General features: G+C 38.7%; 1 protein-coding gene across 4 annotated transcripts in view; it reads right to left on the minus strand.

Moving 5' to 3' along the window:
- Nucleotides 1-26,647, minus strand: part of LOC127977820 (voltage-gated potassium channel subunit beta-1-like) — a 133,081-nt gene that overhangs the window by 29,275 nt on the left and 77,159 nt on the right. For all 4 annotated transcript variants that reach the window (XM_052582961.1, XM_052582958.1, XM_052582959.1 and 1 more), the window contains 3 exons: nt 13,734-13,771; nt 2,431-2,510; nt 2,307-2,351 (listed from right to left, as the gene is read on the minus strand). In XM_052582961.1, the coding sequence (XP_052438921.1) occupies nt 2,307-2,351; nt 2,431-2,510; nt 13,734-13,771 (163 nt within the window). The remainder of the gene's footprint in view (nt 1-2,306; nt 2,352-2,430; nt 2,511-13,733; nt 13,772-26,647) is intronic.

Raw genomic sequence — 26,647 nt, forward strand, 5'->3', positions numbered from 1 at the left:
GAGGCGTCTTGTAGATGGGGCTCTTGCCTGAGCAATGGTGTGTAGCACGTCCCCGGGGAGGCTCAGAGGCTCCCATCGAGGGACCATACATGCAGAGCCCAGAGTTCTGGCTGTGGTTGCCAGATTGTCCTGTTCGCCTGAGAGAGGAGGTCCCGCCTCAGGGGGATCGGCCATGGGGCTTTCATGGAAAGCCTGAAAAGCTCCGAGGACCAAACTTGGCTCCTCCAGAGTGGGGCCACTAGGAGGACTCTGTGCCTGTCTTCCCTGACTCATCTGATGACCTGAGGGATCAGAGTGATCGGGGGAAAAGCATAAAGAAGGAGGCTGGGCCAGTTGTGGGCCATCACATCTGTTTCCTTTGAAAAATAAGTTGGGCAATGAGAGTTGCTTTCTGAGGCGAAGAGGTCGACCTCTGCCTTCCCAAAAATCTCCCAGATTTTGAGAACCATCTGAGGATGGAGCATTCACTCGTCCGAGGGGACATTGCTCCGCGAAAAGCATGTCTGCTCCCAGATTCGTCTTGCCAGGTATGTGTGTCGCCTTGAGCGATCGCAACCTGGGTAATGCCCATTCCAAGAGGTGCTTTGCCAGTGCGCAGAGGCGGCTGGACGAAAGGCCGCCTTGGTGATTTATGTAGGACACCACTGTCATGCTGTCCGACTGGACTAGGATGTGGCACCCTTCCAGGATCGCCTGAAAGGATTGAAGGGCTCTTTCCACTGCCAGCATCTCGAGGCAGTTGATATGGAGATGGCTTTCCTCGTGCGACCACGAGCCGAAGGCTGGTCTGCCCTCGCAAGGCTCCAAGGCTCCAGGGCTGCTAGACAGGCCTGGTTGACCCTGATGTGAAAGCAACTGTGCCGCCAAGCATGAGGTGGGACCCGGAGTTTCAGCCAGTATTGCAGGGGCTGCATTCATAGGAGGCCGAGCTGTAAAACTGGGGAGGCGGAAGCCATCAGCCCTAGCATCCTCTGAAAGAACTTCAGAGGGAAACAGGCTTTGTTCCTGACAGAGGCCGTGAGCTGCTGAAGTACCAGAGCGCACTCTGGTGATATGACCGCCCTCATATTGACTGAGTCGAAAACTGTTCCCGTGACGCAACAACGTGGGGCCAGGTCGCACAGCAGGCAGGCGAGAGAGATTCTGCGGTGGTCCGGCCGTGATCGGGACTTTGCCCCTTCCTCTTTTTTCCCCAACGATCAGGAGGATTTAGACGGCGTCGGGTTCAGCACAATCCTTTTTAGGATTGTGTTAGAATAGAGCGTTTAGGATAGAGCGTTAGAAACGCTCTTTTAGAGCAGCTACGCAGCGCTGTCATTGGTTTAAAAAGTTTACAAATAAAACCAATAGCAGTGCAGTTGCACTGCGTTATTGAAAAAGGCTTCAGTATCGAGGAAAAAAAGGAGCTTTTCCCCATACACAGTATGAGTGAAGTATCGAAAGGGAACATCATTTATTTGAAAAAAAAAAAAAAACCTTTAAACATGTTTTACTTTAACATTTGATTACTTGAATGCATCCTTGCTGAATAAAATTATTAAACTTATTGCCACAGAAAAATCTAGTTAATGTTGCACAGTATAATCTTACCCAGAAGCCAGTTTATTAAAACTTCAATATATACTAAGTAACCTTAACAAGATTTTTCAGAGGCAATACGTTTGAAAGATTTAAGTGTTAACCAATTTAAAGTATTTTTCCCATTATTCAATAAAAGGTGAAGTAATTGGAAATAATATAATTCTTATACATTATTATGTGTTTTATAATACTCATTTTCTTTTCCCCAAACTAACTACTTGATAGAATTGTCAAGAGTTAATGGACTTTTTATTTCCCAGATGATAACTTATTGCTGCCTTCATGTGCTTGGCAATTATTGTCCACATAAGCTAATGTGGAAACTGCTGTGAATCTCTTAGTGAATAATAAATCTCACTTCATGTGACAAATCAGCGGAGTAATTTTTCATAGTTTTCATGGTCAGCAAAAGCGCTGTCATTTCAGAAGTCAAAGTGGGTCGTCATATGTTGCTATGGCAACAGCAATCACCAGGATGCAATCGTCTGGTGGCACTGATTAAGTGATACAAACTGAGCAAGATCCTAGTGATCAAAGTCCTTATCAGAAGTGTGTCTGAATGACACATAACCCATGCCAGAGCCAGCAGGTACACAACAACTACAAAGGGATTAAAAGCTCCAGTTCCACTCTTTTTTGTTTATCATTCATTACATCTTTGTACAAACTTTATATTGCATTACAGTTGCACAGGTGTGCTTGATACACATACAACTCAACCATACCTCCAGCCCTTCTTTTTGATGATGTTTCCCATTATGACTTCAGCTCTATAACAGACAGAGATGTTAATAATGACTCATGGAAAGTGAATTATGGGTAATCTTGCTGATGCTGAGTCATACTCACTTTCCAGAAGCATACACCTCTGCAGTGTCAAAAAGGTTTACCCCGCTCTCATAAGCTATAGTCATCAGCTGCTCCGCCACCTGGAAGAGATGCACACACATATAAAAATAGAGACAGAATGGTCCACCTATATGAGCCATCACAGTAAATGTATAGTGATTTTATTGCCATTTATGTTTTACTCCAAATTTGACAGCTTTTATAAATAATGAAGGAAGCAAGGTTGGTGCAACATGTGTGTGTGTGTGTGTGAGACACAAAATCTTTATTTGTCACACAATTTCTGAAACCTGTCAGTCAGACACCAAACCATACAACAACCTGCAAAACCACAAACTAATTCTTAGCCTTTGACTCAGTTTTCCATTTCATAAAACACTTTTTGAAAAACACAACACACAATTCTCAATGTAACACAAAAATCTAGCAGGAAGTACCTTGATTTACTTTTTCCAAACACAACCAATCAAAATGGCACACTAATTCATCAGTGCCTCACAGTACCACACCAACCAATCAAGGCTTTAGTATAGACTGATAAATACACATATACTGCACATTTGATGTATTTCTTGTCTTTCTTGTATAATATTGTATCCGCAACCCAGCCTGAGGTGCATTTCCCAAAAGAATCTTAAGCCAACTATGGTCACATGTTCTGTCATTACCAACATAGTTCAATGATTCAGTGTTTCCTGAAACTATAGTTCAAATGAACATTCACATACACCGTTGCAAACTTACATTGTTGGAACTATAGCTCACGACCTGTGGTTAGAAGCATAGTTTCTTGTTAGCAAGGAATATGAGTTTAAATAAATATGCTCTTGGGCACAATAACCAAGCAATAACCTGCAGTGCAATCTATATGTTCCATTCTATCTAAATATAAATGCATTTAAATCTAGGTATGTTTGCTTTTACTCTAAAAGCGCCATTTTTGAAGAGCGCACATGTGCACAAATACCTGAGGGAACCCCAGAGTATGATGTAAGAGGCAGCCTGCGGGAAACAGTGGTCACTAGCTAGTTTGTTTCAACAACAATGCATCGTTCTATGGTGGATATTCAGCCATTAACATCATTGATGTAATGACTTCCTTGGTAGTTTTAGATATCTATCAATGCAAGCAAGTGTCATTTGGCCAGTACTTATCTTTTGAATATCTACGGATTGTGCTGAAAGGTGCTCCACCCATTCTGTTTATTATTATTCATAGGCCTCCAAAATACTCTCCAGCCTTTGTTGAAGAGGTCACAGAAATGTTATCAATGATTTCCTCAGAGTTTGACTGTTTTGCTATTGCAGGGTGAATTTTAAAGAGCCAGTAAGATGAAAATTCTAAGCTTCCTATCACTGTTTATAAGTCCTGTACAATAGGTTTAAATCCATCCAAGGTTAAAAAACATTGTCATTTTGTCAAAATATCATTTTAAAATGACCTCAATTCTCAGAGATCCCCAAACGGTTCGCGCAAAGCTGTTCAAAAGATTCAGTTTCCTTAAACCCCACTTTTCGGTAACATACTGTGTTCTGATTGGTCAATTAACATAGTCAGTTTTGATTGGTTGTTCCGCACACAACTTCATGGTAAACAATGCGTTAGCATCTTTTTGGGGTGAATTATGTCTTATTCCTCTCACTGCGAAGCAAACAGTAAAATAAAAAACTTGAACAGTCTCGCTGCTTTTTCTTCTGTGTGGGTGTATTCCAGCAGCGCGCTTCAGTTTGAATCTGAATAGTGCTTTCTGCGCGGGGGCGTGTACACATTAGATATAATGAAGGGAGACGTGAAAAACGGACATCGCGTTGTTTTCATATGGATTACTTTATCACAGAATATCTGTTAACAGCACTTGTTACACTTCATTTTAATGACGTGTTTGTAAATGAAGATCAGCAAAGACGAAGGCTGCAGACAGCACACATACTGATAAGACGGCTCGGGAGAAAACAAACACATAACTTCATAATCATACTTCGCGTTGTGATTCGGAGATGCTTGTTGGTCTAAATAAAGCTGGTTATGAACCCTCTTTTATGGCCAAACGCTTTGAAAATCCCGCCTTGTATTCACCGAGATTAGAAAAGCAGTCATCAGTGAAATGTTGTAAACACAACAAAAGGGATTTGTTGTACTGCTCTGTTATTGTGGTAAAAATGACTTTTAGCCATTGGTTAATCTGATCTTCATTCTTTGGCAGTGAAAATAAAACAAACTTGCCTTTACAATTAAATACACACTGTCTCCTCGACATGATGCTATCACACCAACCATAGTGTCTGTGTGGGGGGGTGGGGCAGGTCAGAGCTCCGTTTCTCCCAAGACGGTAGGCGGAGATTATTATGCAAAGTGTTCCTAGTGACGTACATAGAGATGGGCAAAAGATTTGAAATCTATAACGACTCGTTTCAGCGATTCAGAGTCGACTCCTTACTTTAGAAGCCAATAACTTTATAAATCTTGTACTTTTTGGTTTAATTACTTTGCCAATTGTTTACACTGATGGACAGCTACATCATACACTGTAATACAGGTAATTTTTGATTTCCCATCTGTGTGGCTCTTTAATATTCACATAGACAATGCAGAAAACAAAACTACAAAAGAAATGATAACTATCTTAAACACTTTTGACCTAATTCAGCATGTGCATTGACCCACACACAAAGGTAGACACACTCTAGACTTAATCATCAGTAGGGGTCTAAACATTTAATCCATTGTTATTAAGGACATAGCATAGCAATCTGATCACTTCTGTATTTTCTTTGATATTTTGATGTCTGCTACAACTGAATCTAGATTGGTCTCTGTCAGAAGGTGATGCGTTAACGAGAACACTAGTGTACTATTTATGGAGGCTATATCTTTAACACCAAGCATTTCTGCAGACTGTCGATATTCTCCTTGATTCCTTCAACTCAAAAGTTAAGAATGTTATTGATGATATTGCTCCAATAATAGTCAGAAAGAAAACAAGCAGACAGAAATCAGTCTGGAGAAGATCAACAGCATTTCAGTCTATGAAAAGACAATGCAGAAAAGCCGAGCGGATGTGGCGGAAGACAAAACCAAAACCTGACAAACCATCACTATAGCATCTATATTAGAAGTAGTCTCACTTCTTTCTGGGACATTTCCAAACTCCCTGAAAACAGCAGTTGTTAAGCCACTCCTGAAAAAGAGCAATCTTGATAACACCATTTTGAGCAATTTTAGACCAGTATCTAATCTTCCTTTTATAGGCAAAATTATAGAAAGGTAATTTTTAATCAGCTGAACAAATACTTAAACTCAAATGGATACCTGGACAATTTTCAATCTGTTTTTTGACCGCATCACAGCACAGAGACAGTACTCTTTAAGATTATAAATTATATTCGCTTAAATTGTGACTCTGGCAAAATATCAGTGCTGGTATTGCTAGATCTCAGTGCTGCATTTGACACTGTCGATCATAACATACTACTAGAGAGACTGGAAAACTGGATCAGGCTTTCTGGGATGGTACTTAAATGGTTCAAGTCATAGAAGGGAGAGGCTATTATGTGAGTATAGGAGAGCATAAGTCTAAGTGGATGTCCATGACATGCGGAGTCCCACAAGGGTCAATACTTGCATCCGCTCTTGTTTAGCCTGTATATGCTCCCACTAAGTCAAATAATGAGAAAGAACCGAATTGCCTATCACAACTATGCTGATGATTCCCAGATTTATCTAGCCTTATCTCCAAATGACTACAGCCCCATTGGCTCCCTCTGCCAATGTATTGGTGAAATTAATAGTTTGATGTGCCAGAACTTTCTTCAGTTAAACAAGGAAAAAACTGAAGTCATTGCATTTGGAAACAAAGATGAAGTTTTCAAGGTGACTGCATATCTTGACTCTAGGGGTCAAACAACTAAAAATCAAGTCAGGAATTAGAAAATCTGAGAGACAGACCTTAGTTTCAGTAGTCATGTCAAAGCAGTAACTAAATCAGCATACTATCATTTAAAAAACATTGCAAGAATTAAATGTTTTGTTTCCAGTCAAGACTTGGAGAAACTTTGTTCATGCCTTTAACACCAGCAGGGTGGACTATTGTAATGGGCTCCTCAACGGCCTTCCCAAAAAGACCATTGGACAGTTGCAGCTCATCCGGAACACTACTACCAGGATTCTGACTAGAACCAGAAAATCTGAGCATATGACACCAGTCCTCAGGTCCTTACACTGGCTTCCAGTTACATTTAGGATTGATTTTAAAGTACTTTTACATGTATAGAAGTCACTTAATGACCTAGGACCCAAATATATTGCAGATATGCTCACTGAATATAAGCCTAACACCACTCAGATCATTAGGATCGAGACTAGAAATACCAAGGGTTCACACAAAACAAGGGGAGTCCGCCTTTAGTTACTATGACGCCTGCAGTTGGAATCAGCTTCCAGAAGAGATCAGATGTGCTAAAACACGTCACATTTAAATCTAGACTTAAAACTCATCTGTTTAGCTGTGCATTTATTGAATGAGCACTGTGCAATGTACAAACTGATTGTACTATATCTTCACAGTTTTTTAAAAAAAAAGTAAAATAACTATCTGTTTTAAATTCATTGTAAATAAGTAAATTTTTTAATAATTTCAAAAGTTTTAAAATTGCTTGTTTTACTCATGTTATTATTTTTCTTAATAAAAAAAACTTGCCTTGGCTTAATAAAGTTAATAAAGTACTGATTAGGTGATCACCAAATTTTATTTATGATGAAAAGTATAAAAATCACTGCTTTAGTCATCACTAGAACAAGCTATATGCAATGGGATGAGCTGAATGGCAAAATCAGTGCTAGAAATTCCTCAAAAGTAATTGGAATCACATAGTATTAACCCTGGCAAAAGAGTTGAAAAGAAAAGTTTTGAGTTAAAAGGAGAATGGTTCAATTCTGGCTTTGCTGTTAGAGGCATAAAGTGAGTGTTCATAAGAAAAAATCAAGCTGCAAACATTGGGCACAACAAAGCTACAAAGGGCAAACATGTCTCTCCATGGACCAGGATGACCACCAATCATATGAATGTCACTTAACAACCATAGGATGACATCAAGTGACCTACAAAAAGAACCTACAAAAAAAATGGCAAATGGCAGCTGGGGTGAAAGTGCTTGGCGGGGATGGTTTGAAACAGGCTCCTAGAGGCAGGGAAAAGCTGGAAAAAAGCCCTTCATCAGTAATAAGCAAGAGACATGCTGAGGTTTGCAAAAAGTAACAAAAATTCAAACGTATTGTCTGCACACTGATATTGTTCAAAATGAATAATTGAATACAACGTTTTGACCATTATGTCTTCGTCAGAAATGTTTTTGCTACAGTTTGTCTTTTTTGTCCTGCACCTGAGCCCTCTGTGGGTTTGTGGGATGTGCGTTGCTTTCTTACAGTTTGGTTTGCAAAAAGACCATAAGGATTGGTCCGTAGAGGACTAGAGTAAGGTCATCTTCTCTGATGAGTACAATTTTCAGCTTTGCCCCACATCTGGTCGTCTAATGGTTAGATGGAGACCTGGATAGGCATACAAACCACAGTATATCACAGACACTGTGCAATGTGGCGGAAGATTGATTATGATCTGGGGGTGCTTCAGCAAGACTGGTGTCGGGCACATTTGGCTTTGTGAAGGGTGCATGAATCAAGCAATGTACAAGGTCGTCCTGAAAGAAAACAGTGTTCCCCAACTCTGAGGATTGTGTTTTTACAGCAGGACAATGCTCAATGCCACACAGGGGAATCAAGGTGAGGGTGGAGGACCACTAGACCAAGACCGTCATGACCAGCCCAATCTCCAGACCTGAACCTCATTTAAAACCTCTGTAATGTGATGAAGAGGAAGATGGTCGCAAGCCATCAAGCAAAGCTGAGCTGCTTGAATTTTTGTGCCAGGAGCAGCTTAAAGTCACCCAACAGCAATGGGAAAGACCAAATATTGATTTCTTTTGATTCATTTATTTTCCCCAGTTGTCATTTTCTGTGAATAATTGCTCTAAATGACAATGTTTAAGTGACAATTGGAAGAAATGTTGCCAGTAGTTTATAGAATAAAACAAAAATGTGCATTGTATTGAAAAATATACAGATAGGTCCCTATACTGTATACACAATTTTCATAATTTCAGCTATATAGGAGATGGAAATGCATTTAGGTACTGGCTGGATGTTGTGAAAGGGTCTTTTCTTTACAATGAAGATAATCATCTAATCATCCACCACTGATGACTGCTGTGGACATTCAGGCCTTTTTTATGTTGCTGAACTCACCAGTATGTTTTTTTTTTTTTTTTTTCACAATGTACCAAACTGTTGATTTGGCTGCTCCTAATGTTCGGGCTATCTCTCTCTCTCTATTTGTTTTGTTTTTAAGCTAATTGTGAATGAGCATGCACAGGTGTGCTATTTATGAATGACTGGAATTTGAATGAATTATAAAATTGGAAGTTTAAGAAGCGTTTTTTAATCCAGAGGAGAGTTTTCGGGAAGGTCCATTTTACATGCAATTTACTCTGAATTTACACTTATATTTATGAATGTTTCACGAAGGAGGACCATTATATTATTGTGGCAGGTTAAAATATGGCTTGCAGAGTCTAGAAACCAATTTTTCTTTTTTTTATTTAGGTGGTACTTCAATTTAGGCAAGGCAAGGCAAGGCAAAGTTTATTTATATAGCACATTTCGTACACAATGGTAATTCAAAGTGCTTTACATAAAAGAAAGTAAAATAATCATGAAGAAAAATAATAACAAAAATGAAACAAGCAATTTTAAAACTTTTAAAATGATTAAAACATTTAAAAACAGTTAGAAAATTATTTTACATAAAAAATAAATAAATAAATAAAATAAAATAAAAACAGTGAAAATATAGTGGAATCTGTTCGGACATAGCACAGTGCTCATTCAATAAATGCACAGCTAAACAGACGGGTTTTGAGTCTAGATTTAAATGTGACTAGTGTTTTAGCAGATCTGATCTCTTCTAGAAGCTGATTCCAATTGCGAGCAGCATAACTAAAGGCAGACTCCCCTTGTTTTGTGTGAACCCTTGGTATTTCTAACTGACTCGATCCTAGTGATCTGAGTGGTCTGTTAGGTTTATATTCAGTGAACATATATGCAATATATTTCAGTCCTAGGTCATTTAGTGACTTATATACGAGTAAAAGTACTTTAAAATCAATCCTAAATGTAACTGGAAGCCAGTGTAAGGACCTGAGGACTGGTGTCATATGCTCAGATTTTCTGGTTCTAGTCAGAATCCTGGCAGCGGCGTTCTGGATGAGCTGCAGCTGTCTAATTGTCTTTTTGGGAAGGCCAGTGAGGAGCCCATTACAATAGTCCACCCTGCTGGTGATAAAGGCATGAACAAAGTTTCTCCAAGTCTTGACTGGAAACAAAACAACTTATTCTTGCAATGTTTTTTAAATGATAGTATGCTGATTTAGTTACTGCTTTGACATGACTACTGAAACTAAGGTCTGTCTCCAAATCACACCAAGATTCCTGACTTGATTTTTAGTTGTTTGACCCCTAGAGTCAAGGTATGCATTCACCTTGAAAAACTGAAGATAGTTCTGGCACATCCAACTTTTAATTTCATCAATGCATTGGCAGAGGGAGTCGATGGGGCTGTGGTCATTTGGAGATAAGGCTAGGTAAATCTGGGTATCATCAGCATAGCTGTGATAGGCAATTTGGTTCTTTCTCATTATTTGACTTAGTGGAAGCATATACAGGCTAAACAAGAGCAGTGCAAGAACTGAGCCTTGTGGGACTCCGCATGTCATGGACGTCCACTTAGACTTATGGTCTCCTAGACTCACATAATAGCCTCTCCCTTCTAAGTATGACCTGAACCATTTGAGTACCATCCCAGAAAGCCCGACCCAGTTTTCCAGTCTCTCTAGTAGTATGTTATGATAGACAGTGTCAAACGCAGCACTGAGATCTAGCAATAACCAGCAACGATATTTTGCCAGAGTCACAATTTAAGCGAATATCATTTATTATCTTAATGAGTGCTGTCTCTGTGCTGTGATGCGGTCGGAAACCAGATTGAAAATTGTCCAGGTATCCATTTGAGTTTAAGTATTTGTTCAGCTGATTAAAAACTACCTTTTCTATAAATTTGCCTATAAAAGGAAGATTAGATATTGGTCTAAAATTGCTCAAAATGGTGTTATCAAGATTGGTCTTTTTCAGGAGGGGCTTAACAACTGCAGTTTTTAGGGAGTTTGGAAATGTCCCAGAAAGAAGTGAGGCATTCACCACTTCTAAGAGATCTGCTTCTAAGCTGTTAAGCACAATTTTGAAAAAAGATGTGGGAAGTGTGTCAAGACAACAGGTTGACGATTTTAGTTGCTGCACTATGTCTTCCAGAATTTTGCTATCAATTGTTTCAAAAATGGACATAGTATCTTTTTGATGTTGTGGGTGAATCTGTCTAACCTCTGCATTTCAGGGTTTCTGAAATGTGCAGCTACTGCTACAGCAAACACTAGTCAAGTGTTTGAATGTTTCAGCGACTTGTTAGCTCCTGTATCAGCAACAACCTCACAGTATGTTCTTGATTATTAAACTATCTAAACTGTTAATTAAACTGTATCTAAAATTTCACACTCTTCTATCTACTGTGCATAATTATGTATATATATATATATATATAATCATTTATCCAGTGGTTTGCTTTTGTCCCATTTAAGACTTGATGCCCCTAAATCATTTGATGCTAATTCATCAAGTGATTTAGGCCTGTGAGAAAGCATGAGAGACTCAGAAGGCAGGAGAACAATCAAATAAGCCCCCACATATACCCATTCTTATGCAAATATGCACGCATTCTCATGCAAACAGATTCACCCACAAACCCACTCTCACCCTGCAGGTTTAGCTGCAAATTCACTTGTAGCCTCCTGAACAACAAAATACACACCAAGGGCATCATTTACTAAACAGGTCAAATTAGCATTAGATCGCAATTCCATAAAAGAACAGATGGGAGGGGAAATTTCTGCAGGTGATTCACTGACAATGTACACATTAAATAACACAGACAGATAATTTCCATAATGACCAGCAAAATCTACCAAGAGCAGCACAAATTGTTGCCTGCTTTTTTTTTAAAAATTGACAAACTCAAACGTTAATAAATCATGTTGCGTAATTAATTTTAAAACTCCGTTTGCATCTAAAATGGAAAGTCCTACAAATGCATATTCAATAAGGTCAGGCGCAAAAATAACTGTCCACGCCTTTTCAGTGCTAATTCTTCACTGCATGTCTTTATTAAATCCTGAAAGTACTATTTTAACAGCAAAAGATGGTTTGTGCTGGCGCAAGCTGTTAGTAAATCTGGCCCAAAATGATAATGGCCTCTTGACAGCTATTGTTAGAATTGCCAAAGACATCCAAAAACCTGCTAACCGTCGACAGGATTTCTGTATATAGATAAAACACAATCACACCTGAACAATGTAGGCCAGCCTATGGCTAAAACATGCAAGGTACACACATTTAAATTTTTTAAAAATCTTTTTTTAATATCTTTTATGTGAAATGATTGACTTGGTCTTGTTAAACTTTGCAAAAGCACCAAACATTTTCTGTCCATATAGATACATACGGAATAGAAGCTGTTGTGAAACAGTAATCGTACTTGCTTTCAATGATTTTGGAAAGTAATGCTAATGTTACCTTTAATGAGACTTTTTAGATTTTAAGAAATTACATTTAAAGGTTTTCATCTCAGTGTAATTTTCAATGGACAACTTTGGGGGAAAGGAATCATGTACAGTACTCTGACAGTGACATATTATAAAGGCAGCATGGAGTTTAGTCATGTCATGTAATTGAGTTTTAAAGAAGATTAGAGCAGTGACTATCAATTATATAAATAGTTGTTTCAGTTATTATAGTCAATAGTCAAGGTGAAACAAACAGGTGAAACAAACAATTGTTAGGCTTAATCCCCATCTATGAATTATAACTACGCAAATTGGCCTTTTGCAAAGACCCAATTTGAAACAAATTCTTTGACACACCATTTTTAAAGTTTAAATCCACTTCATAAAGGTAATCTACTCTACTGTCTGATTTGTGGAGATGGTTCTCACTGCAGAACACAAGATCCAGGGAGCATGGTTGAATCCAGATCCAACTCTTCTCATCTTACATACACCTAAACCTACCCGTCTCCACACTCTTATCCCTAAACCCACCCACCCATCTCCACCCCTAAACCTACCAATCTCCACCCCACAGATGTGGATCCAAACAAGAACCCTGGATCTTGTGTTCTATGGACAGATCAGTCAATGGAGTCTATGGAGACCGGCTGTAGATGTCAGACAAGATGGTGGAAAGCAGCAGCGGCAAATAATTGTTTCATGATTGAGGCCCGATGTCTTGGATTATCTGTGTCGTTCCTTTTTCAATGAGGTAATCTAATAAAACTCAAATATAAGGGCTGGTGTTCAGTTCACAGTCCTGTGTGATCATCTGTACAAGACCTGAGAAAAGAGCAGTTTTCACAGTCTGTAGCCTTGCATTTAATACAAACGTCAACTCTACTTCATTTAACAGAAGCCTTTACACTTCCTTTAATCCTCTTCGTACTACTTCCACACACACTCTTACACTCCGAGAGTGTTACTCACACAAAGTGCTAAGATAAATGCTTGATTCAGATGTTGCCCACTGACACTTCAATGCCTCAGAGAAAGCAAATCCCTTAAGACGGCAGAGAAACAAACTGCCCTGTCACTCTACGCTAGGAGTCCAGTCAGATCGACTCAGATGACAGGACGCTGAGTCATTCCACTGCCGTGGGGAGGTGAAAACTGTGTGTGTGTGCTCATATTTAGGATGGGGTGACGATTCCAACATTTCATGCTCTATCTCCTGACAACCAGCACAGAAAGGAAGGGGCTGTCTGACCAGAGAGACTGAGGACATTTTAACCCTTCCATCGAGGCAGAAGGACAGCAGGCTGTTTTATATAAACTTGCATGCCCTCAGAAGCAAATTATCATCCCCGCTTGTCCTCCAGTTTGACGTGACTGTCCCTTCCACAACATCTGCGTCTGTGTGCTTGTACGATTTACACAACTTTGAGAACAAAATGTCAGGGTATTTTGCCTCATGTGTACTCACACATACATGCATTTGCCATCTGGAGGCTTTTCTTGTCACTCTGGCTGTTATTTTCACATTGTAATACTTTCATTGCTTCAGGTAAGTGCAGTGAAGCGGAACAGTTCTCACTTACTTCATCTGAAATCTGTCCTCCAAATGTCACCCATGTGCCTGTAAATGAAAAAGAAAAATAATATTTTGTATTGAATTGTGATATTGTAAAAGCATGTGGTCTCATTAAATGACTGTTTATGATTATAACTTAGAGAGCAAAAAGCAGGGGACCAGGGAAAACCGGCTCATTTGTGTTTTCTGTATTGTCAAAACAATTCTCCACAATGCTCTACATTACTTTGCATGTATGCTGCGGCTAAACATATAAATTATGGGATGCCAAATGCAAAATAATAATGCTGCAAATAATGACCAGTTGTGCCATACTTAACTCAAAGAAGCTTTAAAAAGTAATTTTCCAATGACATTAATATAAATTATGGCTTGCCGCATAACACTATGGCAATTCCACAGCTTATATATAGGAATAATTTCAAACTTAAAGGGATAGTTCACCCAAAAATGAAAAGTCTGTCATTAATTACTCAACTTCTTGTTGTTCCAAACCTGTAAGACTTTCTTTCATCTTCTGAACACAAATTACAATATTTTTGAGCTTTCTGAACATCCCATATACAGCAACGATCCTAACACGATCAAGGCATGGAAACATAACAAGGAGATTGTTAAAATAATCCATGTGTACTGTGCCCCTAGCATCGTACAAAAGGAGACATGGTCGGTTCAATTAATTTTGTCGTGGCCACAATATAAAAACTTGTGGGAACACGATAATATTTTGTGGCCACAATATATTAATTTAAGGGAACGCCATATTGACTCGTGGAAACCTGAAATTATGTCGTGGCCACGAGATCATTTCCAGGCTATGTTGAGGGATCGACATCCAATTGATCTACTGAGCATGACATAGTATCACGTTCCCATGAGTTAATATGACATGCCCTTAAATTAATATTTCGTGGCTACAACAAAACTAAGTGAACTGACCATGTCACCTTACAGGCACCGTACATGTGACATCAGTGGTACGAGAATATGTTTTTGTGTGCAAAGAAAAGAAAAAAATGACTTTATTCAAGAATTTGGCTCCTCCACGTCACCCTATAGCACCATTTTGGAGAGTATAACGTAATTACATTACGTAAACAACATACGCAATGTACGTGGAGCCATTGTTTACATTCAGATCAAATCGTGAACAACGTAAACAGCGTATCTGTTCTGCTGACACAAAACAGCATACATTGTTTACGTATGTGATACTCTCTAAAATGGTGCTATAGGGTGATGCGGAGGAGACAAATTGTTGAATAAAGTTGTTAAAAAACTTTTTTTTTATTCTTTGTGCACAAAAAGCATTCTCGTAAAACTCATGTCACATGGATTATTTTAACATTTTAACTCCTTGCTAGGTTTCTGAGCCTCAATTTGTGTTCCAATGATGAACAAAGGTCTTACATATTTTGAACGACAATGCACAAACAATCCTTTTTAATTGTTTCAATGCAATTCATTTCAAATAACATTGTATTTTTCATTCACACAAACACTAACATGGTAACACACTTGATACAGTAGTAATGCAATAAATGTTCATTTGACAGCATTTTCAGTTATTCACTGTCTATAGTACTGAAACGTATAGCTAACCAAACAACATGATTTTACTATAGCATTTTACAGTTTTTACTATTAAAATCACAATCATTTTTTACAGTGTGTGAGTTTGCTCTTACTGTATATACCAAGATTCTGCTGCTCTCTATTTCCCAAGTGGTAAAGGTCACATGCATAATAACTGTCTTAGTTCATTTAATGCAAAACCTACTGTCTACTAAACTGTATCCACTTTTACCTTTAACATTTACAGTGCATTTCATTAGACTGAAACATTTAAATGTATATTTAAGAGTTATACTCAAAACCTTCAAAATGTTTATTCAACCTCAAATGTATAAAAAAGCGTGACATTTGAAAATGCACAATCTCTCCTAAAGCACAGGCTAATTAGGTTGTCACTGCAACTGAATTATGGATCTGCTGTTTTTAGCCAGTTACACGCTCCAGAAGTGAGAACCTACAGCGGAGAAGCTTTACCTATTTCTAACAGCTGCAGATTCAGAGAAAATACTCCAAAGAGCTGTAAATCCAGGCCAGCAGAACAGAAGCTCAGCCAGCAGAGCTTATAAATAGCAGCTGCAGTCTGACTCAGAGATGTAATACTGCCGTGGTTTGACAGTGGAGAAGACCCCAAATTTACGGCACATTGCTTATGAAGCACCAAGATAACGGGAAATGTTATGCGGCTCTGAGGCTGTTACGCTATGAGTTTTAATGAGGGATGGAAATCTATTTTAGCGTGTGGAATTATCAGAACTTTATTCCTGCCCACTCACTCACTGCTGCAGTGGGGTCAAGTAAAGCTGTCCTATATTTATTCGCAATCTTTTACAAAATGCTGCTGACATAAGCAATCATCTTTCTATTTCTAGACGTCCCAATAGGTGGTTTTAGGAAAGCAAAGCAGTTATGGATGGCATTTGTACTCCAGTACTCCACTGGGGGTAGCATTTCTATTTCAAACAAATATGATTTACTTTCTTCTGTTGAACACAAAAGGAAATACCTTTAAAAATTGTTTTGTCTTTTTGACAGTTATAAAAAGGATGCAGAAGCACCATCAAATGATCTTAAAACTATCATAATAACTATCCAAATGTTTTATGTGCTATATTCTGATGATGTACAATAGCTTGGGGTGATGTTTACATTGTTATTCACTGATGATATTCAATATTCTCCTCCAATATTACTTTTTCATTGAGTTGAACTTGAGAACCTGATTAGTCTGATTCATGAACAAGTTTTTCAGGCCAACTATGAAATGTTTGATTCACTGAAAAAAATGAAGAAAGAATCTTTCATGAATGGACAAACTACTTTTTTTCCCGCATGTCTGCCAATTTGCATCTATTCTTTGCATAAAGCTACCAGTGATGCCTCGGGCTGATCCAAAATGAGCGGGTGCTTGCAGTTACCCGCGGTTACTAGTCATCCAAAAATATTTTTAATGATATTCGGGTCGCGGACGGTTGGATCATTTGAAAATAATAAAGATGCTAATTAAACCTTAATATTGTAATGTATTTAGTACTAGACACAATTTTAAAATACATAGGCCTACACTTTATTGGCTGAATAACTGGCGCGAAGATGACGCACGAGCTCAGTCTGCAGGACTGTTGAACTATTGATTTTCCTTTTGTATAAATTGTATCTTAAAAAATGTTTGAAAAATGTTTGAAAAATGTTTTAACAATGAATTGCCCGTATTAAATAAATAAGAAGCAAATAAATAGCAGACAATGTAATGAGGCGCCTACACGATCACTCGCATTGCATGTAAACTTGACGGCACCGAAACTCAGGTAGTGCTCACAGATTTGAGAAATATAGGCTAAATATTACAGAAAGCTTGAAATGTCTACTTTTAAACGAAAATATTCAAACCAAAATGAATAGGCTACTCTCTGATTATGTAGTCCATATGAAATGTGCATTTCTCACTGGCGTTCATGGCGAGTCCATATCGTCAACTTCATCTTTGCAGCAACACAGAAAACACCAGTTTATTACTAAACAATTACTAGCTAATTCAGACACATTCATAATCGAATTGAATTTGTGGCAAGCTTTAAAGTAATTATGCGTGCGGTCATAACGCTTATTATCCTGTAGGCTATATTTAAGTAATTAAATTAATATAAAGGGGCGATTTGTCCACGAATGGCTTAAATTAACAACTACCAGTCGACTAGAAAATAAAAAATAAAAATTGTCGAAGGCAGCTCTTATTCCACATATTTTCGAACCAGCCAGCCATTCTGGGTTGAGCGAGCGACCCCACAGAATGAGTTAGCCCTACGGAATATTCCGCTCCCCCCAGCACCAACCCCCCCCTCCCCCGGCACCCCTACGTCTCTGGCACAATGACGGTACGATGAGCATTTACTACTTTAAAAAAATGCGGGTCAAGAAAGCGGGTCGGTTACAATATTTTCATTTTCTTTTTTTTGCGGTCCGAGTTACGTGCGGGTTAGTTGAAAACGTTGGTCGGGTTGTTTATACATTGGCCCGTGCATCACTGAAATCTACTGACTGACATGGACATATGAATCGCATTTCTGATACTTTATGGTGTTTGTCTGATTATTATTTTGTTATGTTACATTTCAGAAGCTGAAAATCCCAGTCACTGTCATTATACTGTATTACAAGAAGTGCATACGATATTCTTCTTGTTTTAAAAAACAAACAAACAAAAAACACTTTGTGTTCCACTAAAGAAATGCATATTTAGGGAGACAAGAGGGAGAAGGACCCCTGACAGAAGTCGCATTCTATGGGTAAATATCCTTATCTTGATAAAAAAAAAAAAAAAAAAAGTGATCCTTGCAGAAGCCTAAAGTTAAGGTAATTTCTCACTAAATAAGATAGCTATATTCTATATGTTTCTATATTGTGTTTAACTTAAGCTAAGGATAGAAATGTCATGTGCATATAAGAGGCAAGGTCATTTTTCAGAGGAAAAGAAGAGGGGGAGAAGGCCAGCGGGTCAGTGACATGCAGGGATTGTGCTGATGGCAAGAGTGAAAATGTGAAAACAAGAGAGCACATTAACTCTCACTAGAAGTCAGATATATGACAGGCAAAGCAAACATGTCACTTATGGGTACGACTGACAGCGCTTTGAGCAATAAGAGTCTTTCACCCACAAACAAACTCAACATTTCACAAGCAGAGGCTGACAGGAGGACACATATAAACATGCTTTGCACTTGCTTTTCAGATTGCAGATGCATTTGAATAAAATAACTAATTGTATCCAAATAGATCCTGAAATAACTGTTCAATTTCATAACCTTGACCTTGATACTCCCAGCATTTATAATTGAACAGACTAGTTGAGTAGATCATCCATCTGATTGACACCACAGCTTTGGGCAGCATGTATAAGGTCACCATGACTGTGCAGAAACTCATTGTTAATGCCAAGCATCCTCTTCCTCTCTCTCACTCTTCCTCTCAAGGTACATTAGTATTTTGTTTCAGCACCCGGGATGTCTCAGCTTTAAAATGTTAATAGTCTGGTGTTAACCTTCTCTGTCCGATTTCTTTTTCTTCATGCAGCCTGAATAATTTTGATGGGTTTTCAGATAAAGACTTTGTCGAGAGTTCCTTCAAAATGACCCTTGAAAAATGACCCGTGAGAATGAACTTAAGTGAAAACAGTCCAGAGTTAAATACTGAGTATGGACTTCTCTCATATGCACTGAAGGTGTTACCAATTTTGGTATAATACTGCAATAAAAAAAATAAAAAAAATTGTCAGTGTACAGATGTGTGAAGCTCGGACAAAAGTCACTTTCAAACACAGAAGTTTCCATTGGTCAAACTCCAAATCACATGGATTCCCACTGAAATGATTGGATTTCACCCACAAAAATATACATTGCAATAACAGTCTCTTTAAACTCAGAGCTCACGTGAAAGATCAATATATTTTTAGTGTCCCAAATAAAAGGGCTGCATTTATATTTATATATACTACTATGGTACAGTACATGTTAAAAAAGATGGTAAAACATTGCTTTTGGTAATTTTTTTGTGAATGTTAACAAACATTCCTGATTAAACATATAGTCTTACAATATATAGATTGGTAACTGAATCAATCAAAGTCATTCAAGGGTAATCGATTGGCTGGATTTCATACTTTATGCCTGTGTATGTTGTTTCTCATCTAATTAACACAGGAACTCAGTCTGACGCCAAACATATTGATCCTTACCCTGCCTTGAATCAGTCTTGGGCATGACTGAGCTCCTGAATGCTACATCACATTCAGATCCCCTGCTGCTAGGCAGATCCATACACAGCTAATGTGGATTATATATGGATTACTGTTTTATACTCCGTTCTAAAAACCTCATAACAGTGGCGGTCAACCTAATAGCTCCTGTCTCCTCGGGGGCCTCAATTTACCAAGCTGCATAGATAGTGAGTGTAAAGCTAAGAAAAGCGTATAATATATTTATATGGTATAATATGTTTAAATAAATCAGCTTGATAGGGAATTCCATAGCTGCTCAGGGATAGCACTGCTCATTACTGCTGGTGTAGGATCATAGTAGGACATTTTATTGACATTTAATTTCTGTTATTGCAAAGCTGAATTTTTAGCAGTTTAGTTTCAAGTTTACACAGTGTTACATGAGCCTCAAGAAATCATTATAATATGCTGATATGGTGATCTAGAAACATTTATTATTAAAATAATAATAATAATAATAATAATTGATGTATTGCACTTCAAGTCTGTTTAACCTTAGCCCGAGGGACGTGGTTACAAGAGCAGCGGAATGACAAAACTTTTACAGTGATGAAATTCTGAGGTGTTTACAGAAATAAATATTTCTGAACCTGTGAAACTTTTTTATGAGTGACGTTTTGAGGTGAGTAGGCTCTCTCCTCAGGGTGTGGGAAATGTTTCAAAGCCCAATGTAAGAAAGAATCAAAAGTTTTATTTTTGGGTATACACAAAAGCACACACATACTCATGGTCTTATCGCTTAGAGACAACCCCCTGAATTTACTTTACAAACCACTTTACAACAACATCCAAATGGCAAAACCTCTCAGATTCAATCAATCAGCTGATGGCAACAAGGAACAAAAAACCTGGGAACAGAAGTAAAAGTGAAAGAGAAACGCTGAGAGAAATACAGAGAATTGGATAACTTCTTTGTTCTCATTTCCTCCTCTCATTAGCTTTGACTGCACTACATTAGGGAATTGCTAATATCCCCAAGTCTTTTTTGAGCTCAGAAAGGCCTACTACTACATCTTGCATATCTAAACCTAATCAATAATGCACTCACGGCTGACCTGGAGTGTGTTTTTTTTTTTTTTTCTGCAGAATGATGTAACTCAGTGCTTAAAGGAACAGTTCAGTCATAAATGTAAAATTACATTTATCATTTACTTACCCTCAAATTGTTCCAAACCTGTATGAGCTTTTTCCTTCTGCTGAACACAAAATAAGACATTTTGGAGAATAACAGCTGAAGGTCCCCTTTAACTATGTAAAAAAAAAAAAAAAAACAATAGTTTGCTTAATAACAATCTCCAAAATATCTTCTTTTGTGCTCAACAGAAGAAAGAAACTTATACAGGTTAAATATGAGGGTCAGAAAATGATAACAGAATAATTTTTGGGTGAACCATTCCTTAACTTAACATGCAGTATGTAAATAGTGTACACTTTACTCTAGCATATTCATTCAGTGGCTTTCTCCACAGCAAGATTCTACCGAACATGCATATGAGCACTGTTTTGTTTTATTTGATATTTGTATTCATTTCCCTATTACATCATAAATGCACAGCCACAATCTTCAAAACTTGTGCTGGTTGTTGACACTAAATTATACAGAATGAAATGTGTATATCAATTTAAATGGAATGAATACAGATTTTACCGCATTTTATCTTATGCATTGTGCCCAAGAAAATTAGATATTGTTTACATGTCAAACAAATGAGAAACTATTCTTCTAAATGTATTTCAAACAACATAAAATTGCGATGCTGTTTGTGAATGTTCATAAAACAATTATGGTTTCACGACACACAGAATCACTGAACTTAAAATTGAATATAGCTGGGTTACCACATCTACACATACACATTCATTCCACCAAGAAAACTAATAGACTACAGAACCTTCATTTCAATGCCAGTAAATTACATTTTCTCTTGATTAAGAGAAATTATGTGAGAACTTATTTTTGATGGGGTACGCTTTTAATAACATGCTCTACTAGCTCGTCTGATCTGCTCTGCAGAGTCATGGAGAATTTGAGAAGCTGTCAGAGTGTTGAAATTTTCTCCCGCTTTGCTTAATGTAGTTTGGCAGGATCCGCGGAGGGCAGCCATCTATGAGCATGCTCCCTGCCTAAACATTGGTGTAGTAGCACCAGATTTGTGCACTTGTGGCATTATGGGAGATAGCCAGATGGCAGCATGCTGACCTTTGCATGAGACGGCTTCCTGGGTGGCTGCTCTCAATTTTGCTCATACAAAAATTCTCCCAGACAGCTACGTCTGTCAAGTCCAACTATCATATTCATCCACAGAATCTATTCCTGTAACATTGACTCTACTGGCGTATAATAATTCATATTTAGTTACACATCTTCTTGCTTGAATTTGAAGCATAAACTGCTTGTGACAAACTGCCAATGAATCATTTCTGAAACTGGAAAAAGCTCTTTGAAAATACACAATTTAAAGAAGTTAAATATCTTCTAGTTACCTACACAAAATGTAAAAACCCTGTTGATACTGGGTAATATACAGTTTTTTTTTTTTTCAACAAAAAAAGAACAACAACACATCAACTATAAGAACATTTAATTGAGCAATTTAGGGCAGTATTTATTCGTCACAGAAACATTTAGACAGATTTATGTAAGTTTATAGTCTATTGTAAAATAAGGTGGTGAGGTGAGTTTCCTCCCGTGTTCTCCAAACAAATTCACACAGTCTTTCTGCTACACACTTAACCTGCCTCTTTCTATATTTAACTCATTATGTTCCTTCTCTACAAGAGTCAGATATCCTCCTGTCTTTCTCAAGTGTTTGATTGGAAAAATCAGAGTTACATAAGATATTCTTAACCTGTTGTTGAGGCAGACGTGACAGCACTATCACCTCGACCTGTCTGGTGTGCGCTGTGATAAATACAGATGTGACACAGCATACGAGCCATCAGTTTGTCACACAGGGCTGTAATATGACTAGGTGACTGTGATTTCACCAAACATGTTCCTGGATCAACATCTTTGTTGATCATGGAACGACATTCCAATTAACCACTCAGAATTTTGGGATAACTTTTCATGAAATATCTATTTTTTTAGGCTTACGATCAGGGTTAGGTGCTTCTGAACCCTTGTTAATCAGCTATCATTTCACACTGATTTTAGGAATAAATTATGGGTAGGATAGCTTTATGGGCAGGGATTGAGTTTAGTCTATATTTTTGGACAGTAATGTTGAACATGTCTTACTTGGCAAAATTATGGTGACCAATACACCTTTGCTGTTTTCAGTCAAATACAATCTGCATGTTTTTGCTGTTCACATTAGATTTCAGGTTAAATTAAGCAATTTCCTCTTAGTCATCTAAGTGACAAAAGGGGGCCGATTCACTTGAAAACACTCTACACAAAATAGCTTTATTAAAAGAAATGCAATTATAAAGTGAACAGGATTTGCCTGAAAATCATTTATGTTCTTGATTGTGTATAAATATTTTTTAGAAACAAAGAGTACAGGATGTTTTAGATCAGTGATTCTTAAATGGTTTAACTTCAGGACTTATGATTTACATCATATATCACATGGTGACCCAATATACATAGCAATGAAATTGTTCCCTTTCAGTGGTTAGACACTAATGGTTAGAGAGTCAGACTCGCAATAGAAGGGTTGTGAGTTCGAGTATCGGGCCGGCAGGAATTGTGGGTGGGGGGAGTGCATGTACAGTGCTCTCTCCACCCTCAATACCACAACTTAAGGTGCCCTTGAGCAACCCCCAACTGTTCCCCGGGCGTCGTAGCATAAATGGCTGCCCACTGCTCCGGGTGTGTGTTCACAGTGTGTGTGTGTGTTCACTGCTCTGTGTGTGTGCATTTCGGATGGGTTAAATGCAGAGCACAAATTCCGAGTATGGGTCACCATACTTGACTGAATGTCACGTCACTTTCACTTTCACTGTCACTTGTGACCCGTGTCTGAAGCATACATTGAAAAATCAAAAACCAAATTTTTGGCCAGCTACAGCCTCTGACGTCGGACGAGAGAGAGCCTCGTGAGGATGATGTTATATCTTTAACACTATCTGATACTAAGGTTAGTGCTCTGCTGGTTTTTTACCCAGGGAAAGCAGGAGATATTTGAGGATGGTGAAGAAGCTGAGGCTGAGGCTATAGTAAATTAGTGTAAATCTGCCGACATTGAGGTGATGCGCGGAAGCGCCATATGAGGGGATGCCCCCTGTAGAAAGAGCTAGGGGGAGACATCCTCTCTTAAGCTCCCTCTTTGCCATCTAAACCCCTTGAGAAATTCATCTGGCTTAGATGGCAAGGTATACGCAGCAGCAGGTCAGGCTGTGGCTTTGTTACATACGATGGTGGTGCTTCAAGCATATCCGGCTGATCTGCTAAGAGACCTGGATGGAGGCAAGGGCCTTCCTCCTGATCAGGTAGCCGCGCCGCATCATGGACCTCTCTCCATGCTACCAAGCAGGCCGCCACTGCCATGTGTGGGACTAGGGTGGCCATGGTGGGAGCTGAGAGACGTCTGTGGATGAACCTGGCAGATGTTATTCAGGCGAGGCAGAATTTTTTTTCCGAATCAGAGTGATACCGAGGAATCTTCTGTAGCAGAAATGAGTCGAACCAGACAAATTAAAGAGTCTATCAGAGCTGTGTGCATTGAAACGATAGCCGAACTCCTCAGGAAGTCATAAATCAATTCTAGTGCCACAAGAACCAAGCAAGATAACCAACCAACCAACTTGTTCACACAACAGCTTTCAACATTAACACCAATAGAACAATTATTGACAATTTTAATTCGAAGAAGAGATTGTCAAATTTATTGTTCGTGATTGAAATGCAACGCTGGACATCACATGTAAACCCAGGAGATCAAGTTAAATACTTGCATTGACTTCCCCCCACCCAGAAGAACCAGACTGAAATTCCTAAGGGGGAAGGGCTTTAAACCTTTGTCTTCACAGAAAAGTCCCTTTGCCAGAGAATGGCAAAGAAACTGCTTTTTGTACATTATACATGGACCAGAATGAACTCAAAAAGACTTATAAATGAATCGTTCCATTGCTTAACTCCATATTCATTTATGTGTAACCCACACATTTGACTATCATGTATAATCACTTATTGTGTATGTCTTTTGATAACTATAGGATACATAGTCATGTCTAGTATTGCTATAATCAAATTTTCTTGCTTGATATTGTCCTGACAATCATTTATTTGTAAAATATATCATAATCATGTTATAGGAATCATGTCCAAAATTAGACCCTGTGAGGCAAGAACCACATGCTTGGTAAGATAAACAAATGATTTATGATACCCCAGACCCAAGACCATATCTGATTGGTCAAGGCAACATTTGAGGGGTGGCCAACAAGGAAGTTTAAATACTTTGGACACCATGAAATTTTGCTTTTAGTCTGCTTTTAGTTCCAGCCTTGCTCATGCTATCAGTCATGCCTGCTCTTAGCTTTTAGCTTGTAGCTTTGCTACCTAGCTTTAGCTTGTAGCATCTAGCCATGCGGTTAGTCATCATTGTTCTTTGAGCGCGGTTCCAGCGTGCCTGCCTGCTGCTGCTATGCCACGATGAGAAGGAACACAACCTAGTCTCGTCAAACTTTATTTCTTTTCTTTTCCGTTTGAGAGTTTCGTGTTCTGAGTTAAGTTTTGTAACGTCGACCTCGTCTGCGCGTTTGAACTCCAACCAGCCACACAACTCCAGCTTCAGCCAATGCCCAAGCACGGGGTCCCCAAGACGTCACTTCAGCCACTACTGAACTTCCAGCCAATCAGCGACACCGGGATACCCCTTTCAAAGCAAATGAAGGCAACGTATTCCCAGATATTTGTTGTGCTGGTGTATCTAATATAATTTTAACCCCATTGAGGAACTCAGTGCGAGCGCTAATTACGTGATTGATGGTTGTTCGTGTCTATGCAATTTAACGTATTGCTGTAAACTTGGGATTCCATATTTCCATTCTCTTAAACTCATCTTTCCCTAACTTTCGATCTTCCTGCAACTTGTGTGAATGTGTGTGTGCGTGCGTTTATGTGTTAGATTAGTTTATGTCTTAGATTTATCTAATAAAGCCTTATTCATATTGAAAAGAGAAGTATCTTGTGTTTTGTGCTTACAAGTTAATGTCTTAAACTGCCGATCTTGTTACTGTGCTAATTAATAGTGTTTCACTATAGTTTGGATATTAGTATCCAGCGCAGATTTGATGTTAAACGGCTAGTTCACTGAATCGCAGGGCGTCTCCGTGAACAGCCGTGAAACAGTGATTCTGTTCAAATTCCCTTTAAAATCTTAAATGATTCCCTTTGAGCTAAATTGACCTGTTTCCCCTAACTTCTCATTCCCTTTTTTTTACTTCTGCTTTTATCCTCCCCTTCCTAATTCCCCTGTAATGACCAGCTTTCCACCTGATCGAGGTTAGGTGGAAACCTCTTGCATAAAAGTCTCCTATACTTGACCTATAGTGTTTTTGAAAGTGAAAAGTGAAAGTGATATGACATGACATGACATAGGGCCAAGTATGGTGACCCATACTCAGAATTTGTGCTCTGCTTTTAACCCATCCAAAGTGCACACACACAGCAGTGAACACACACCCAGAGCAGTGGGCAGCCATTTATGCCACGTCACAGGGGAGCAGTTGGGGTTCGGTGCCTTGCTCAAGAGCACCTCAGTCATGGTATTGAGGGTGGAGAGAGCAATGTACATGCACTCCCCTCACCTACAATTCCTGCCAGCCTGAGACTCAAATTCACAACCCTTCGATTGTGAGACTGACTCTCTAACCATTAGGCCTTGAGCGGGGCTCCAGTGCAGGAGGGTGGGTGAGTATGTAAACCTCTCTGTATACACTTATGTGTATTAAATTGCTTGTGGTTATGTGTCTACTAATACATTCTGTGAGTTTCCTTTGCAGTGCTCAATTACAGTGTTTACTAAGCACCAGCCATCCGGCTTCATGTTCCGGTATTAGGTGGCTGAGATCACAGGTTTCTCCTCCTTGATCATCAGGCCTGGCACAGCACTGCAGGGAATTTC

The sequence above is a fragment of the Carassius gibelio genome, chromosome B18 (genome assembly GCF_023724105.1).
Source record: "Carassius gibelio isolate Cgi1373 ecotype wild population from Czech Republic chromosome B18, carGib1.2-hapl.c, whole genome shotgun sequence".
Classification (NCBI taxonomy): domain Eukaryota; kingdom Metazoa; phylum Chordata; class Actinopteri; order Cypriniformes; family Cyprinidae; genus Carassius; species Carassius gibelio.